General features: G+C 41.0%; 1 protein-coding gene across 2 annotated transcripts in view; it reads right to left on the bottom strand.

The window, feature by feature from the left end:
- The window catches only part of jag1b (jagged canonical Notch ligand 1b), a 32,591-nt gene extending 13,031 nt beyond the window's left edge, over positions 1-19,560 (bottom strand). Inside the window, exons 1-9 of one of the 2 annotated variants that reach the window (XM_028467698.1) lie at positions 19,200-19,560; positions 18,642-18,947; positions 11,511-11,562; positions 7,349-7,606; positions 6,693-6,753; positions 3,802-3,932; positions 3,404-3,523; positions 1,912-2,025; positions 43-156 (exon numbers count right to left, since the gene is read on the bottom strand). In XM_028467698.1, coding sequence (XP_028323499.1) covers positions 43-156; positions 1,912-2,025; positions 3,404-3,523; positions 3,802-3,932; positions 6,693-6,753; positions 7,349-7,606; positions 11,511-11,562; positions 18,642-18,947; positions 19,200-19,256 — 1,213 coding nt within the window. In that variant the 5' untranslated portion in view covers positions 19,257-19,560. Of the gene's footprint in view, positions 1-42; positions 157-1,911; positions 2,026-3,403; positions 3,524-3,801; positions 3,933-6,692; positions 6,754-7,348; positions 7,607-11,510; positions 11,563-13,383; positions 14,113-18,641; positions 18,948-19,199 lie in introns of those variants that run through there. The other variant, XM_028467699.1, reaches the window with a different exon arrangement.
- Between the last annotated feature and the right edge of the window lie 238 nt (positions 19,561-19,798).

Genomic DNA, 19,798 nt, shown 5'->3' with positions numbered 1-19,798 from the left:
CGTTGACAGCCGACAAGTGGCAGGAAGGGGCTCTGCACTCACCAATCAGACATGTCTTCCCCGTCCACTGGGATGGACAGTAGCATTTGAAGCCGTTAACCAGATCCTTGCAGGTACCGCCATGATTGCAGGGGTTTGGGAGGCAGTCGTCAACATCTGCACGACAGAAACAGATGAAGTAGGATCTACATTACATCCTTTGAAGTGTGAAATATTAAGGCTACATTCACACTGCAGGCAAAAGTGGCCCAAATCTGATTTTTTTTTTTGAGTCAACTGACCAGTTCAAACTTTTTAGAAGCAGTGCCAACACTCAAATCTGGCCCATATCTGATTTTTTCAAATCAGATTTAGACCACTTTCATATGTGATCCTGAATCAGATACAGGTGCTGGTCATAAACTTATAATATCATGAAAAAGTTTATTTATTTCAGTAATTCCATTCAAAAAGTGAAACTTGTATATTATATACATGCATTACACACAGACTGATATATTTCAAATGTTTATTTCTTTTAATTTTGATGATTATAACTGACAACTAATGAAAATCCCAAATTAAGTATCTCAGAAAATTAGAATATTACTTAAGACCAATACAAAAAAAAGATTTCTAGAAATGTTGGCCAACTGAAAAGTATGAGCATGTACAGCACTCAATATTTAGTTGGGTCTAGCGTCTCGCATCTTCCGTTTCACATACCTCATAGATTTTCTATGATCATTTTTCAATGCGACCCCAGTGTGAACGGACAAAGCTGTTTTAATGCGCTTTTGATGTGTTGACGTCACTTTTAGTGACACGTCATCATTATGCCCAGAGAGAGCCTTGTAAAAATAGATTTCTTTATTTGGAAAATGTAAAACAAAAGAATAGTTTAAAAAAAATTAAAATGATGAATAACAACAGCAGAAATAGACCATTTACTTGATCCACAAACACTTAAACTTCTCAATTTACAGTACATGTGCGATAAGGAGTAGGAAGAAGTGTAAAGTTATTTAATCCAACCCCTTTAATCACTACCAATTTTGCTTTTTTTTTCTTCTTTAAATTAATTTCCAATGTATCATTAAACAGAATCTATATATTCACAAATAGTCCATAGCTAATCATCAAAAGGGGAAAAAAAAACAAAAAACAACTGGTGATTAGCGATTAGATTAATTCCCGTACCTTGTGAAAAATCCTTTATTTATTTCAAACTGAATTATGTGTGAACATTGTTTTAGATTCACACACATTCTGTTCCATAATTTTACTCCACAAATTGGCATACAAAATTTTTTAATTATGTTCAAACTCTTAAAATCTTTAAACTTAACTTTCCCCTTAATTTGTAACCCCCCTCTCTTTCAAAGAAAATGTTTGAAAGATTTCTTGGAGTACATTTTTTTTCTTGCTTTGTATAAAATCTTTGCAGTTTTAAAGTTTTAGTGTTCTCGAAAAAACAACTTTATGAATTATTCTCACAGGTCTTTTCTGGAGTAATACTAGTGGCTGTGTAGAGTTTTTGTGGATGATAGCAAAGACGGAGCAAGTCAATGGAAGAACATAGATGTCCTGGACCAAATAAGTATATGGGGTGACAATTCCTTAGAAGCAAAGCTTGAAGGTTCAAACCGTAACTGGTCTATGTTTTAAAAGAATGCCAGCACCACAAAAAGCCAAAAACAAACAATTTTTGCCTCTATCTTCCTTTATCCTCATCCTGTGCCCCTGCTCATTCATTCTCCAGCTCCCACTACACAAAAACTTTGAGAAAAAAACAAAAATGCTAACTTCCTCCATGTTTACGTTTGTGCAAAAGCGTGCCGTATCTTACGTCATTTTTACTGTATTATGCCGAACAAAAAATCTCAATTGAGCTTTAACTCTTGCAGTGTGAAAGTAGCCTTAGATACTTACTGATGTCGCAGGAGGAGCCGCTCCATCCAGGCTGACACCGACACTCAAAGCCCTGACTGGTTTCTGAACAGCGCCCTCCATTAGAGCACGGATTAGACAAACACGCATGTTCAGCTGAAAGATAACATTGAGACAAATAGATCACAACAAGGAAATGACCGACTTCTTTCTGTTTATTTTATCATGAATGTTCCATTATTGATGGTTAAACAAAACGCAGCTTCTGACTGAGCCCAGCCTGGCTTTGTTATCACAACATCCAGGAGTCCAATCCTTTCCTCACCCATCCACCCTTCCTCCAAAAAAAATCCCCACCCCCCTTCTCCCCCATTACTCGCCTCAGCAGACCACGCCACCAGGAAATCATTTTTCATGCTATGTTGACCTGACCAATGCACCGTGACTTCCCTCTGACTCCCAGCCATTCTTCTTCTGAGAGTGGCGGCACAAGATGTGAGAATGGCATGAGGGAGAGTCCATCCTGTGTGGACCAGCGAAGGATCAGTGGATCCCAAATGAATCAAAAATAAATGATTCACTCAGGGTGAAAAAGAAAACCAAGCAGTCTGAGATGATCAGTGGATGCTTTTTGGTATGTCAGGGGGAGGAGAGGATGAGGCATTGCACTTGCAGCGTTACTAAAGCCTGATGTATGTATCCCCCGTTCTGCAGACCTCCTGTTACGAAGGGCACCGTTTCCTGACATCTCTGCAGTTAAGCTGTCAGCACCCCGCGAGGCTCAGATTTAATGAGGAAAAAGCCATCATCTCCATAGTAAGTGTTCACAGCAGCTGAACCTTTGCACCACACCCATCAGTCTTAAAAATCAGGGAGACGATCAGTCCCTGGGGATCAAACAGCTGGATTACCTGACTTGGGGGGCCACTTACGCTGGAGTGGAAACAGATTATAGGCAAGTTAGCACCTCATATGATTACCAACCTAGTAACCTTTGACCTTTAGTCTGAATGCGAGGACAAAACTTTCAAGTTCTACTGATTAGTAGGGCTGGGATATTGACCAAAACTCATATCTCAATAATTTTTGTCAAACTGGCAATATACGATATAAATCTCAATATTTTCAATTCAAATAAAATCAGACCATAAAAAAAAAATTCTGGGTTAAATTTGCTGACGCAAAATGCCACAGGCACATTTAATAAACTTTTTTTCCCTATAAGGGACAGCACGTGTGAGTGAGTTCTGTAGAGTGGCTTGTTTAGAGAAAGGTCTGGGTTAGGACGCACTCAGAAATCCGTCCAACTGTGCTTTTCATGCTGTTCTGAGAAGTAGAGAAAGCAGTGACTCCTAAAACAAGTATTATAATACAAAATGAGCCATAAAAATATATATATTAAGATAGGTTATATTGTATTTCCAATATTGCCAAAATAGAAAATTCGATATATCTTGATTTTCGATATATTGCCCATCTATGCTGATTAGCCCCCAAAGAAAAAAAAAACAAAAAAGGTACAGGCACAACTCACCTCTCTCACAGTTGGCTCCAGAGTAACCCTCAGCACAGGTACACTGGTACTTGTCAGGTCCTGTGTTGATGCACGTCCCTCCGTTCATGCAGGGCTGGTGAGTGCCACAGTAGTTCAGGTCTGAGAAGAGATTATTAAAACCGCTTTAGTTTGTTTGAACGCACACACACACACACACACACACACACACACACACACACACACACACACACACACACACACACACACACACACACACACACACACACACACACACACACACACACACACACACACACACACACACACACACACACACACACACACACACACACACACACACACACACACACACACACACACACACACACACACACACACACACAAGGCTCAGACTGAAACAAGACATGGGAATTAACCTTTATCGCAGTGGTGGCCGCCCCAGTTGGTGTCGCACAGGCACTGCCATGGCTCCACGCAGGTGCCATGCACACAGCCGGGGTGGGGGATGCACTTGTCACAGTACTGACCCTGCCAGCCATACAGACATCTGCAGGACAAATGTGCATTTAGTGACACATGCAGCCAAATGACCTATATTTCCATCCACATGCTCATGTTAGCATTAGCATAAGACAAATAATGCCCTGGAACTGAAAGACCACAAATGACTCGCAGAAAGTCAAATATTTATGCTTTAAAAACAAGGAAACCAAGTAATTGGTAATAGATGCAAAACATATGCAGATCCATTCATCAAATTACAAAAGAGAGCATTACATGAAGTGGAATTGAGCTCACCTACTAACAAACTGTTTAAAAAATCTAGAACAATACATCTTAAAAGTTAAGTGATAGAGATTTTATTCAGAATGAGAAATAAAAGCAATCCTTTGGGTAATACATCAGTTTTTAAACTAAGAGAAGAAAAATATAATTTAGGAGGGGTTTATATTTTTGAAAAAAGGAAATTTAGAACAAATGTTAAAAGAAGATGGATTTCTGTTTATGGAGTTAAAGTGATCTCAAGATCATTCAAAACTTTAAAAGTCAATGAGTTCAGAGTCTATGTTCATAAATTATTTAAAAACGAAATATTGAGTTGTTTCTATTGTTTTTTATAATGCTGTTGCTGCTTCAGCCCATTCCGTTTTTGGTTGTTAAAATGAATGTTTATTCTTTGTATTGTACATGTTTCAAGACAGCAAGAACAAATGTCTATCTAATTGTTACACTTAAGTGCCAATGAGAGCATTAGCACAGCCAGCATTAGCATGCAGCCAGACACTGTTTAATGACACTGTCTGTAGTTAAGCAGTGGAGTTGTTCTCACAAAGAGCATTACTCAGCCTTTCTACAGCCAACAACACTGCTGCTCATCCTGGTTCCCATCCCACAGTAATTGGGCGTCTGCCCTAAAGGCAGAGCAGAGGAAACTCACAGGCTGACCACTACGCTGTCCAGGTGAAGAATTACACTGATAAACACTGGCCTTTTCAATGCTCGGCTCAATAATTAAGACAGCAATCTGGCCTGGCTGATAAGTGTGCTCCTTAAAAGTGGCTGAGTGGTGATACAGTTGGCGCGGTGGAGCTTAGTGACAGGAAACACAGTGTCCCTCTGGGGGAGCGGCGCACTGATTAGCTTCGAGAAACCGACGGACTGTAAAAATAAACGTGGTGGTTAAGTAAACCACAGCCTGTGATTAAAGAAGCTATTCTTAAAAGTGTGCTAATCCTCTCCATGAGAAGTGAAGCGGGAACCACAGCAGGATCCTGAAACCTTTTTGTGGTTCCAACGACAAATTACCGGGCATTGTAACAATAGATTAACATTAAGACAAGTGCGTGTGTTGTTCTTTTTAAAGCAATCTCATCCCACAGCTGCATGGTATTACTCCATCAAGATGAAACACGAGAGGGACAGTGGTTACGCTTAGCTGATGTTTTCCTGTGTTTTTATTATGAGAATAGTAACAATTTGAGGTCTTAAGAAGTCGTTTGATGTCTTGATTTTCTTCAGGGAGGGAAAAAAAAAAAAAAAAAAAAAAAAAAAAAATATCCACCATTATCCTCATCATCAAATTCCCACCATCATTAACTGTGGCTCTGTTGACAAAGTTAGTAACAAGGACACTGCCCTCGCCTGCAGCTAATGTTGCTACACACTGCACAGTTTGGATACAATGGTGAGAAAACCTTCTCCGATGACAATACTTTAGAAGTTTGATCGGAAAGTTTGGTTGGCAGAGAAATTGTAATAAATTCAACTCAGATATTAAAATGAATTACACTTTGATCATCAGCAGCCACACAAGCACCTACAAGAAAGCTGATCTCATTTTATGACACAAAATGAAGAAACAGGATCACACCCTGCACTAGTCAGAGGACTGAGAAAGCAACCTGTGCCTGAACTTTGGGAAGAGCAGAGCAGTGCTGGGCCTCCTCCAGGATAAGGATTAGATGCAACCATTACTGCACACAATGACCTGCTCTGATATCCATCTGCGCCTGGCCTTTCCTCTGGCTGTGTGCACAAACAGTATTCGGAAGCCATTAGCTACATAAACAATACACTTTGAGGCCCATCCAAATGTTACGCATGATTTGGCCGATAATGCTGCCTCTCAGTTGGTTACAATTCCAACGTGGTGCTGAGGCTGAAGAGCGGCTTGGATTTAAGGCTGGAATCTGATTGTGACCATGTGTTAAGTCAGACATAGGCAACTGGCGGCTCTCAGTCTAATTTTGTGTAGTCCCAAAACAAATCCCCAAAAATTGTATTTCAAGATGTTGGAAGGAATATAAAGCCTAACATAATACACAAAAAAGACTACCAAAACACACAAATCAACAGCAAAAATGGAGTACACAAAAAATTCCTACAATATACAAAATGACAACAAAGACAGACACAAGAACCATTTAAACAAAATCAGTACAAAAACAACAAAACACCACATTACAAAATGACAGGAAAATACAGAAAAACAACAAAAATACAGAAAGTGACCCCAAAAATGCACAAATCAACAACATAAATACAGAAAATGACAGAAAGATACAAAAAAATTACAACACGAACACACAAAATGACTAAAAACTGACAAAACAATAAAACCATACAGATAAAAATATTATTAATTCATGCCAGATCAGTTATTTTTCTAAAGGCTGACAAATGTTGATCATGTGGCCCTCGTATCAGATACAATCACATTTTTGTGGCCCCAGCTGTGATAGTGTTGCCCATCGCTGTGTTAAATGGTAAAAAACAATGACAATGGAATCAGCAAATAGCCACTTACTTGCATCCACCAGGCTCCTCACATGATCCATGTTCAGTGCTGCAGCCTTGTCTGCATATTGCTGGAAGAAAAAAGGAAGCACAAGGGTTTCAATGCAAAGTAACAAGATTTAAATGTTGCCCTTTTGGGCACATTTTAATCACTATTTATGTTGTAAATTATGTTATTTAATGACTTTCCATTTTGCCCTCTGAAATTTGTATTTAACTGCATAAATAACATGACCAAAAAACAGGTTTACACAGCTGTGGGAAACTGTAAAACATTACAATAAAGCTAATAGCAGCAGAGTAGAAGATCACGGGTTTAAAACCTTAGAATGTGCAGAGTTAGCCTCCAACTGCATAGAAAAACATGCATTTTGTCAGTGGAATCCTTAGCTATTCAAAGCACCCACAAACTCTACAAGTGTAAATGATGGATGTATAATTATAGCCACAATTACAGCAAATGATAGATTATATGGAAATATAATGCACACTGAAATATTCCGCGGGCACATAAATTAATCCAACCTAAATTAAGTGAAAGAGGACAATTTAAAGAAGGTTCCCAAACAAAGAGCCGCATTCGTCCGGGTCATGCATCAGACAATGTATCAGCATGAATCATATTACACACAGTCTGAATCAGTCATATATTGCAGGCATGCTCACCTCTGTTGCAGTCGGGTCCAGACCAGCCTTCCAGGCACGTCTTGTTTCCATTGTAGTCGCACGTGTAATGTGCAAAAAACTCGTCCCTGGGTCGGCAGAACTCTTTGCAGCCAAAGCCGTAGTAGTGTTCATCACAGCTGACTCGGATTTGGTACTCAAACTGTGCCACGGGGCCGTTGTGAGTCAGCTTCTGCCAGTGCAGGCTGGGGTTGATCATACCAGAGTGAAAGGCTTTCTCAATCAACTTCCCATCTGCACCTACGTAAACACATTTTGAGACAATCAACCTTTGCTCCAATAAATCAAGAGTTTGTCAGATGAGATGAAGTGAATTCCTATAACTAAAAGTTTCATGGAGTTGGTATGTTCTTGATCATACAGCGGGAAAACAAAAAAACAGACAAATTGCAGAAGATCTCTTGGATGGCAGATTACATGTAATCAAAGCACTCATCTATGGTGGAGAGGAGGAAACATCTCAGAGGAAATGTCGACTCGAGTGAAATGAAAAGATTCCTGTAATTAGCTCTTTTTAACTGGCTCTTTTTCTCACGCTCCCTGCCCAACTCTCCGTGGTTGGTTTCAGATTCTCGGGTTTGCATCTCTGGGATATCACTGGTTTCAGAGGCTGCCCTCTGTGGACACAACCGCAGCCACGGTAAATTACAGCACGAGGACACCGCACTGCAAACATTCAATCAGCACATTTCAGTTTTTTTTACCTATATTTAACTAGATAAGTTATTAAGACAACAATCTGATGACCTGGATCTGCCTTCCTCAAAGGCATTTTGGTCAAAAATGCTTCTTTAAAATATCTGTTGAATATCAGTATACTGCTCACAGAAGCCCTCAAGTGTATTACTTTAAGGTGGTTAAAACAGGACCCCCGTACTTATAGATGTCTTGGACTTTTTGAACCCATATATCATAACATGGAGGGAATGACATACCTATTAAGACTCCAGAAATAAGTTTCAATATGAGATAAAGACCCGCTTTGCCTATGTTTCAGCAATAGTTGGTAATGTCTCCTCTAACGCATTGTGTGCTTACACCATGTACTGTACCAGTACTCTTAGAAACTGACTATGCACAATATATCTGAGTTTTGGATGGAGAAGATTTATAATTTACCTCCTTGTGTTTCTGTTTTTATCATTTGTCATTGGTACTTAGGATTTTTGTTTACCCATGTATCTTTATAGACGATTCTATAGGGAATTTATATAAATTAATTTGTATAAATGTAATTTGGATGCATCTTAAAGACTAATCACAGTATTGTCTATTTATAACATTTTATTATATTTTCTGGTTCATCCTCTTGAGTGCTTGTCTGGTTGTTGTTGTTGTTTTGCTTTACTTATTCTTCTTTGGTTTTGTCTGTTTCAGGTTTTTTTTTTACTTGAAGTTTAGAAATTCCAAAATGGTTATGTAGGAGGAATACTCTACAATCTTTTCATTGTACTGTGTTGGCTAAAATCTATAAAAACTAAGTAAAAAAAAAAAAAAAATACAAATAAAAATGTGTGTACCTGCACTTCAGCTAGGGAGCCAGGGCTCAGGTCTGTGTTTTGATTGTAAGACACACACAGACTTAGACCTAGAACCTGATTTATTTTCTTGTCAAACATGAAGAGGTCAGTGCGTTGTCAAAACGGGCACGGACTGAGGCCGTAATGAGCTTCACGACTAGTGCAAACACACTTAAAACCAAGCAAACACACACGGCCTGTCCTCCAAACACTACAGTGTCCACGTGTAAAGCTCAGCTCAGCTCGCTCGACTCGTGCGTGCCACACTCGATACCTAATGTCTGAATCTTCCACCTGAGAGAGAATGAAAAATGTGTCACCGTCATTATTTACTGTGAGCACACAGGGGGAGAGGTGGCTGACCGCAGGGGCGAAGGACTCCTGTGTGTGTGTAGTACGATGGAATGCTTTGAGGGGGTGGGGGTGATGGCCGCTGTCGTTTATTTGCCGTGCTGTGAGGTGCGCGGGGTCGTGCGGTGTAGTGGAATCACAGCGCACGGTAACATTTCACAGTGGCCTGGAATCCTGTGCTGGCCCGTGTGGTATTTCTCTACCTAGTGCTGGCCTGCCGTGTCAGGAGTAGCAAACCTTTGCTACCTGCTGCCTGGGTTTGAGCTCCTCATAAATCAGCCTAACTTTAAGTTTACAAAAAGGTCAGAGGGATTGTTTTTATTCTTTAGAACAGAAAGTTTCAGCATGGTAAAAACTAAATTCCCCCTGAAACTCGACTTAGGTGCTATACTCATGCTCGAGCAGTACAATTAATTGAATTTGAATTGTGATTACGATTTGGGTTGCCACAATTAAATCAACCTAATCGTCGGCAATTTTTACATTTAAAATGCGGGCTCTGCTATATATCAAACCAGGCACTTTCTCAACCATTAGTCAGCGGCAGCTTTGAGTAATTTGGTGGATTGATGAGAGTTATGAGCTTTAATTGTTTCCAATGAGTTGCATTTTGTCAAAGCGCTCTGTATTTATTAGGTTAACCCTTAGTACATTTTAAATTCTTGGGTTAATTTCTTTTTTTTTTGGTGGAATTTTTATGTAAAGCTTAATTTTTCACTGTAAACTTTTCATATATAGATTTTTTCTTAAGTCGTGCAAAAGAAATACAGATTTTTCTCTTTCATGATAGATAATTGCAATGATAATATTGATCAGAATAATCATGATTATCATTTTGTCCATAATCGTGCAGCAGCTCCAACTCATGCTTAGAGTAAAAAGCTCAAACATGAACCCAGGCTTGTTATTATGATTAGGATTCCACTCAGCAAGGACAGTCTAAACAGACAAAGCTACCAAAGCGGTGAGCCAACCTGATGGAGCTCACAGAGGCTTAGCCAGCATTGATGGTGTACATTCAAGGGGCTTTTCACACCAGTGTTCTAATAGCTCTCTGGGGGGCGGCAAATACAGCGAAAAAGACAAAAACCTTGTTGGGTTTGAGCGGATGTAAACAAGCAGAGGATAAGGCCTCGTGCTTATCAGGCATTATCGTGCTGTTGTTAGACTGCTCAGCCACGGGCAGGGATTCCAGAAAGAAAACCTAACCTAGCAACGCAAAGGGAGATGTTAAGATCTTTGCGAAGTGCTCATGATACAAGCAGTCTGCCACAGAGTCTGAATGGGAGGGGTTTAACTCAATAAAGTCTTAAAGTTATATGTTAAATTTGGTGATGAAAAATGCCACATAAGCACATTTATTAACAAACAGCAGCACAATATGTGCAACTTTCGGCTTTTTCTCCTATAATAGACAGCAAGTATGAGTGAGTTCTGTAGTGTGGCTTGTTTAGGGGAAGGTCTGGGTTAATGTGCACTCGGTGATCCATCTAACTGTGCTTCTCATGCTGTTCTGAAAAGTAACAAAAGCAGCAATTCCTAAAACGAGTGTTTTAATACAAAATAAGCTATATATATATATATATATTTCGGATATATATATCCGAAATATGGGAAAATTGTTAAAGACTGTTTGACTGTACTCTATTAACAATATTAAATACTTGTATAATGTGATTTGTACTGTGTGATCGTATGAATAAAAACAAGTAAAGACATATCTCGATATAGGCAATATTGTCATTTTAAACATCGCCAAAATAGAAAACTCAATATATCTTGAATCACGATATATTGCCCAGCCCTACAGCATGGTATGGCAGAATAGATTAAAAAAAGAATTGTTTTAGACAAACCATTGAGCTCTGAGGACTGTCTCTGGGCCTGGAGGCTGGTTAACCGTGGCTGACTGGATGAACTGTGTGTGTTTCACGCCTCAGTGACAGTGAGACAGTTTGACCTCAACCCCGGCTGGCAGCACCTGCCATCAGTCATCGGCCAAATAAAAACATTTTCACTGGGGAGGGGGCCCCGAGGAGGCCTCTCCACCCCATTTCTCCTGCCTTAGTTTTCTTGAACCACTCTCCTTTCTACACTACAGGCACCTGTCAACACGCCAACACAGACACACACCCAGTGGACCATGTGGAACGAGGGCAGGGGGTTCAGGAAGAATCTACTTCCTTTCCTGACCTTCAACACAACTTGTCCCAGGCGCTGCCAAAAGGAAAGGGTGGTTGTGGGGTGCCAGCCAGGCCGGGTGAAACACTTACCACTGGTTTCGTTGTTGGAGTCCAAGGCTTCCACTATCAAAGTGTAGGATCTCTGATGGGGAGAAGACAGAAACAAGAACAGCTATTAATAAAAGCATCGCATCAGTTACTAAGTGATACGTGTCAAAGCAAAAGATCAAAGAAGCACCAACTGCATTGAGTTTGTTAGCAACCATCTTATTTCAGGCATGTTTTATACATTACAAATCTTCTTTAAGAGCCTGGCTTCAAACACTTTGATAAGAGTTCTCATTGGGCTCTCATTGGGCGCTGGGCGGGGGTACACCCTGGACAGGGCGCCAGTCCATCGTAGGGCAACACAGACAGACAACCACCCACTCTCATTCACTCTTATGGGCAATTTCAGAGACTCCAATCAACCTTACAGTCATGTTTTTGGATTGTGGGAGGAAGCAGGAGTACCCGGAAAAAACCCACGCAGCACGGGGAGAACATGCAAACTCCACACAGAAAGGACCCAGGTCTTGAATCCAGAACCTTCTTGCTGTGAGGCGGACGTGCTAACCACTAAGCCACCGTGCGCCCTTAATAAGAGTTAAAGTTAGGGCCTCTGGGGTCACGGAAAACAGATGAAAATTATAGTATTTACTTCCTGAAACGGAAATGGCAATAGTGTTAATTTTATTCTTAATTATGATTTTAAACAAAATCAAGCAGGAATTGGAATATGAATATGGAATGTAACCATATATGGATGTTTTGGGAAAATATGAAACATTTACATGCAATTCTTCCCAGTAAATGGGTTGTCAGAGACAGAAATGTCAAACCTCTCGCAAAAATCTGACGCATGAGAAATAAAAACAGCTACATGACACACATGAACTAAACCCACATAACATGTTTTGGGACAAAAGCATATATCCACAATATTTTTCACTGTAAAACGGGTGCCCTAATGTGTTAAAAGTTTAGTAGACAGTACAGATTAACATCAAATCCCGATTGCAAAATCTTGTGATATTAGCATGTGGTTTCAGGCCACTGCTACATCATAAAAATATTGAATTAAAAATAGTTAACTTATTACAGATGCTTGGCACTGTTTTGGGGCGTTCAATAGCCAGTAATTACATCTATATAAAATGGAAATGACATGGAAAAAGGAAATATGTCAAATGTGAAACAGAACTGGGGAAATATTGAAACATGACAGAGGCTCTAGTAAATATTTTATCTTTTCCATGACTTCACCTGTTTTGCTGATTACCAGTACATTCCATCTCAATTTAATTCATGGCAAGTCCAGGTACCGGTAATTGTGGACTACAACCATTCTATGTCAGAAATGCATAACATCACACGTAAAGCAAAACATTTTCCACAAGTTCACAAGATATGAAGAGAAAGACCAGTGGGCAATTTCAAGCAGCTGTTCTGAACGGTAATCTGTAGTGGATTTTTGATTTCATGCTAATTTGGAATACTGAATGCTGTAAACAGATGCTGCTGAAGTGCTCAAGGACTAACTTTCAGCTACAGACTCAGGACAGAAGCTTGAGATGAAAAAGGTGAATGAGCTGGATTTGGATGATCAGAGAGAGGAAAATGCAGGAAAGGGGAGAATGACAGAGACAGAGAGAGAGACAGAGACAGAGAGAGAGACAGAGACAGAGAGAGAGAGACAGAGAGAGAGAGAGAGCTACACTCTGCACGGCCTGTTTGGATTTCAGCACTCCAAAAAACGCTTTGTCTGACTCAGGGTGGGTAGCGCTCACACCAATATCAGCTTACACACTGGCCCTGCCCTGCGCTGCAGTCACACAGGAGATCAGGCAACATGTCGGCAAACCATAGCAGAGAGAAAATGTAACCCACTTACTACACCCGGGCATTCACTGGAAACACTTACTTGTTATATTCACATACATGCTGCTCGCCCCTGGCAGCGCTGCTTGGAGGCATTTCAGAAATTTTGCATCGCTTCTATGGCTCCTAGCTCTGACTTCATGGTAAACAAACCTGCTTGAAGGAAAACCCCTTGTTCCCTCTCCTCTAAAAGAAAGCACCATGAGTCACTGCTAGTGGTTTTTTTTCAGGCTTTACCTTGTTTTCTCAGGCATTCAACTTTCCATTTTAGCTGCAGCCATTTGTTTCATCCTGTGCCAGCATTTCACTGCAATCGGAGAAGCTATTATTCAAAGGGCAGGCCTCATCAGTGATAGACTTGACAGGATTCTCTTATTCACAATTGGCTGCACTCACTTGACGGAGATCTCCAGAAAGTGAGTCAGTAATGTGATAATGTGGTAATGTGATACCCAATCACTGACAACCATCCCAATAATCCATGAGAAATGTCGTAATTTACCCGGAAACAACAAGGAGGATTCTCTGACCAGTTTTAACGTGTAAAAGGAGTTGTTATCCACTCAAAGTGCATCATCGCAGCAGATTTTGTAAGTATCTCCATCCCACACTGGTGACAGTAGAGTACTGCGTCATCGGTGTGTGACACTGGTGAACTCATCCTTCAACACAGGAACAAAACACACTAGAGCTACTACACTCACAGCAATGCTATATGTAGATAATGCTATGATAATTCTGGTAACTTGTGTGCTTAGGAAAGCAACAACTTTTCCTTTACCCTTCAGTGACCTCTCGCCATCCCTTGCAAGCAGTCATTTTACTTGAAATGAAGCACAACAATGGATCCCAGCCAACTGGAAATATCAACAAGCAGCTTCACCGGTGATGCACAAAATGATGACGTGTCCAAGACTGACAAGAAAAAGACCTTAGTGTGGTGGACCTTCATTTGAAAGCATTAAATCCAATAAATAACTGCCCTGTTCTTTTGAAAGCATAAAAAGCCACACACCCATATCTTGCATGATTTAGGGCTTGCCTCGACATGGTAGCTATTGCAGCACTATACCTACATCAGCACACACTCATTTCATATTAGTCCTAAATTGATATGATTAAGAGCCACACCAAAGAAAAAAATGCTATAAATCATAATAGCCTTACAACTCTCTTCTGTGATTGCGTGAAGCTCTATTTGGCACACCCAAAAGGTGTTGCAGCTTACTGAGGCGTCAAAATAGGTTGCTTTGATAACTTGGTGCTCCACGACTGAGACGTTTGCATTTGAGACAGAATACCTGCTTTCAAAAAGTGAGACACTGCCCGACTCCTCATTCACTAACACTCCATAACTCATCAGCGGTTATCGGCTTGAAGCAGTCTGCCACTGCCAGGTTCGCTTTTCCCAGGCTCCCAGCTGACTCACAACTTCTCTTTGAACTACAGCACACAGTATCTCTCACTCTCTCTCTCACTCCTTCACTCAAACGCACAAGACATCCAAGTCCAATAAGTGTAACCATATGCCTTCCAATGTTTTTTTCAGTCTAACAGATACTGTACAAGAAACAAGGAGCAAGACTAATAAAGATCCCTCCCGTTCAAATCACTGTGACCTGCCCAAGAACCTCAGTTAATTCTCTAAGTAGCTGACTTTTCCTTTTTGGTTACAGGTCCTCAGCAAGCAGGAAAAAGCCAAAAAGTTATTTCAGAGTGTGTACGTGTGTGGTAGAACACATTGGACCTACAAGTTAGCACTCAGGCATATTCAACTTCTTTATTGGTAAATGGTAAATGGACTTGATTTTATATAGCGCTTTATAACCACACTGAAGCAGTCTCAAAGCGCTTTACATATCAGCTCATTCACCCAATCACTCTCACATTCACACACCAGTGGGACAGGACTGCCATGCAAGGCGCTAGTCGACCACTGGGAGCAACTTAGGGTTCAGTGTCTTGCCCAAGGACACTTCGACACATAGTCAGGTACTGGGATCGAACCCCCAACCTCTCGATCAGAAGACGACCCACTACCACCTGAGCCACGGTTATTAGCTTGTTTCGTCATTTACTTTAATTGCAATAAACTGTGATCTAACCCACTTATTAGAGCTAACACACCCAGCTTCCAGTTAACAAGAAAACCCTAAGCAGTGTCATAAGAAGACAACTCTCACAATCACCTTCAAAGCCTCTTAACTGATGGACTGCCTGGAGGAATTCATCGTTTCCCAAGAGATCCTCAGCAGAACAAAACATTGCAGAAAGAACTGTTTAACAAGCAATTGCTTATCAAATATCTTCCAAATATACGTCAGCCAGGGAAAAGAAAAAAAAAAAACATGCATGTTTTTGCCAAGTTAAACAAAAAGACACTGCAGTGCAAACAGAGTACTCTATGACAAACAAGATCAAAACATTGAATCAAGGACCAGAAGGAAAGTCAAATCATTTGAGTGAACACCCAGTGAGTCATTTGGCTTCTGTACCAGTCACAAACCATTAGTGGAAACACAAATAAGGTGCAGGTTTCTCCGGTAAAATCTGCCTTTTATTGACGTCTAGTCAACTTGAAACAGGTATCGCAAGCCACAAAGAATCAGGAGCTATTCAGTAATCTCACACTGACTAAACACTACATTTAAGAAAACATGTCTGAGCCACAGGTATGGGGGGTAGTACAAACACTGCTTTTCCCTCTTTCACTTGAGTAATTTGCACTAAACTGCCACATCAGAGCAGACTATAGAAAACAAACATGTCATTACTCCCACTGCAGCAGCAGCCGACAGGCCTCACCCACAAGGCAGAGCTGCATATTGTCCTGATCTCAGTCTGCACCAACTTGTCAACAAATCAGTCACAATGATATCAACATGTTCTAGGTTTCAGATAAGCCACCAACAAGATGAGAGCGTATTATGCTGTTTAGTGTAGCCATAATTAGAAAATTAGAGTGCAAAGCTATATGAGACATAAGACGATCAGACCTACAGTCGTACTATTAAAACACTTAATATATCGGGGTCTGCTTTTATTCCAGTCGACTTCATCACTGCTGAGTCTACCTCAAATGCTTCCTGTTGCTTGCCCTGTGCGGGCATTACTGCTGCATGGCCTCTATTATGCTCTGTAATCCTCACTGTAGTCACTGAGGCCACACTATTGTCCAGGCTTGATACACTGCGAGGCCCGAGGCGGCCCGGCCCGCTCTCACTTCTTTGTGGATATGAAAGCACAAAGCAGACATTAGAGAATCCACACAGAGGGCTCTGAAACACTGGATGATGTCCGGGCCGACGTCATTCTGCTGGTCGCCGGGATCCTGCCCTACCTGATCCAAGCACTGTAGCCTGAGCCTCATTAAGTGCCGCAGTTACCGTGGGTGGCAAGGTTAAAGCGATGAAATGCCTGGGGTCCAACCAAGCGTGACTTAAACAAAGCCCTTGGCCTGGACAAGAGGCCAACTTCATGCAGTTCACAGGCGAGAGGATGAAGGGAGGAGGAAAAGAGAGGGGGGGGCTTCATGAACTCAGAGTACCCAACAACCCAATTGCAACACACTGCCATCTGTCCACAACAGCCAATCAACTGATGAAAAGGACAAAGAGTGATATCATACCTAACCTGACAATTGTTAAAGTGCACTGAAGTAAAGCACTTGAAGTGAAGGATGAGAGAATCAAGCATTCTGGCTGATCCAAATTCTTCGCTTTCTACAATGAAGCCGCAGGAGCGAGATTAACTACTTAATGTGATTGATCTCTTGAGTGTTTATTATATCCGCAGAACATGGATATAAGTCAGTAGATCTTGGGCATGATAAAGGCTAGGCTATATTGGAGAGAAGGTTTCCATGTTATCAGTGTGCAAGTAAAGCTATCAGTCCAAACAATGGAGACTCTAATGTGAATAGGAAAGATTTTTCATTAGCAGGATGAAAATGCATCCTTTTCGTTGCTATAAACAAACAGAAAGTTGTGCCTTAAAGAAGGTGTCAGGCACTGGTATCCATAATACTAGGAGAATGAAAAACACTGAATATTAAATTACAGTTGACACTGTTGGCAAAACCTATGGTGGGAAAATCCCAAATTTCAGTGATCTTTTCTACCCCACAGCTAACACACAATAACTACCAACACAACAAGAAACTACAGTCATCTGCTTGACAAGAGTAACAAGAACCTCCATCAAGATGAAGGTAAAAATATCCTTGATGTAACAGGACACAGGCATACCAATGGACGAGTGGATGGTGGAGGAGGAAACTTGTTGGCTAGACTTTGAGGCCAGTCACCCCGTGCACTTTTTTGTTCTTCTTATTTTTTTTTTTAAACACTGAAATTTGCTTCAGCATGGCAAATCATATCTTCTCACAGAGAAACAGCACTCCCACAGGCCTGTCAGGCCCATTTACTCACTGTGAAGGAGAGCTAACACTTGGCAGAAAAGGGGGTTTCATTATAGAACTGCTGGGGAGAATAGAGATCATTTTACTTTTTTTTTTTTTTTTTTAATTTTCATTACCTCGGCTATAAATCTGCTTTGTGAAGCGAGTCCATGAGACTGAACCGGAAACATGAAGAAAGCGACATTTAGGCAAGATTTTATGTTTTTAAGTCAGCGTCCAATGTGAACTTTTTTTTTTTTTTTTTTTTTTTAAATCAAAGTTAAAGGCACTCTTTTTCCTCTACTGCATATGATTGAGAGGGAGATTTTTGGTCATGTTGTTGTTGATGTAATGAGTTTATGATTTTAAATGGGGGGTTTTTTGCTGCTGATTTTAATGTTCTTAGTGATTTCAAGCTGTTGAATGTTTTCTGTTGCACTTTATGATAATATAAAGCACATTAAGTTATTTTGTGTATTATATGCACTATACAAATACATTTGCCTTGCCTCAGGATACCAGACTGTGTAACATAGTGAGTTAAAGCTTAGTTGACCAAAAACTCGACTCGTGCCTTTTTTTGCACACGTGCAAAGTAGTTGTTAAAAGAGTGACAGGATAATAGTTCTGAAAAACACTTGCACCTGGTAAAACGCATGGTTAAAGAGAAGATTTTCTGAAAGGAGCTCTTCACAAATAGAGAAACTCTTTATTTGTTGTGTTTTCGAGCCACTTTTTTTTTTTTTTTTGGGGGGGGGGGGGGGGGGTGTTGACTGACAGGTAGTAATTGCATTGAATTGCCCTGCAAACACATTTTTCTTGTTTCGTTTTTTCCTTTTGGAGGTGCACAGCACACAAAAAAAAAAAAAAGAAAGAAAGAAAAGAAACAAGGCTCCACTCACCGGCCAGGCAAAAGTGAAGGGCAAAATTATCCTGGACTTGTCATTCCTGACAGAACTCTTGAAAGAAAAGGTATTCCCTCCGAGGACAGGCGTAGTTCCCATTCCGAAGCTGCAGGCCCCTGCAGCAGACACCCTGGACTGGTATTCCTTCAGACAAACTTTAAAAAACGTATCGCACTCGTCCCTTGTGCACTTTCGATCCGCGCTGGTCCGCGTGCCATCACAACACAAGCCGTTGAGCAGCTCTCCTTTCACATTATGCATCGATAAGATTTGCAGCTCGAATTGTCCAGATCCCTCAGACACCTGTTGGAGACACCACAGCCAAACAATTACCTCTCTGTACCATTTTAGACCATGCATTTTACTGTCAAAAGTTGTATTTTGCAACTACATATACACACACATATACATATATCATGCACTTGCTGTGAGCTAGCAGAGCACCGCACTGAATGAGCCATGGTTACATGTAACGTTAGCATAGCCGTGAACATACAAGACAACAACACACACATGCAATCAAAGTACAGCCCACCGCTGAAACAAACCACGTACCTTGGTAACAAACCACAGTAAAATGGCAGCAACGACGGAGCCCCGTCTCAAAATCATGCCTCCGGACTGCAGTTGCCCCTCGTTTGGTACAAGTCGTCTGGCCGACACACGGCACCAGAGCTCGGCTCTGGTTTGAACATGCACCGAGTGGGAACCGACAGTGGGATCAGCGGAGCACTGGATCCCGGTTCATATGAGACCTGGTCCTCGGTGTGTCCAGCGACCTTTATCCAACTGTCTTTGTTAGCCGCTGTTTCTCCACTAACTGAGGGAAGTTCACACAGAAGCCATGCGGCTGTTCAACCTACTGACTGCCTGCTTGCTGACTGACTGACTGACTGTTGCTCCGAGTTGGCGATAGTTTCACAAGTTGAGCTGAAAGGGGCGTGTCTTTGAGCTCCATATTCATAAGCAGCGCACTGAGACCACGCCCCCTCGGAGCACTGAGACCACGCCCTCTCACTTTAATACCACTGCACTCCTCAGATTGCTCCTCAGCAGAGGTGAAAGTAATCGATTAGTACTCACGTTACTGTAACTAAGTTGCTTTTATGTGTACTTGTACTTTTTTTTGAGTGTGTTTATAAATCAGTAATATT

The sequence above is a fragment of the Gouania willdenowi genome, chromosome 15 (assembly GCF_900634775.1).
Source record: "Gouania willdenowi chromosome 15, fGouWil2.1, whole genome shotgun sequence".
Classification (NCBI taxonomy): Eukaryota; Metazoa; Chordata; class Actinopteri; order Blenniiformes; family Gobiesocidae; genus Gouania; species Gouania willdenowi.
This window is presented reverse-complemented; position numbering and strand designations above follow the sequence as displayed.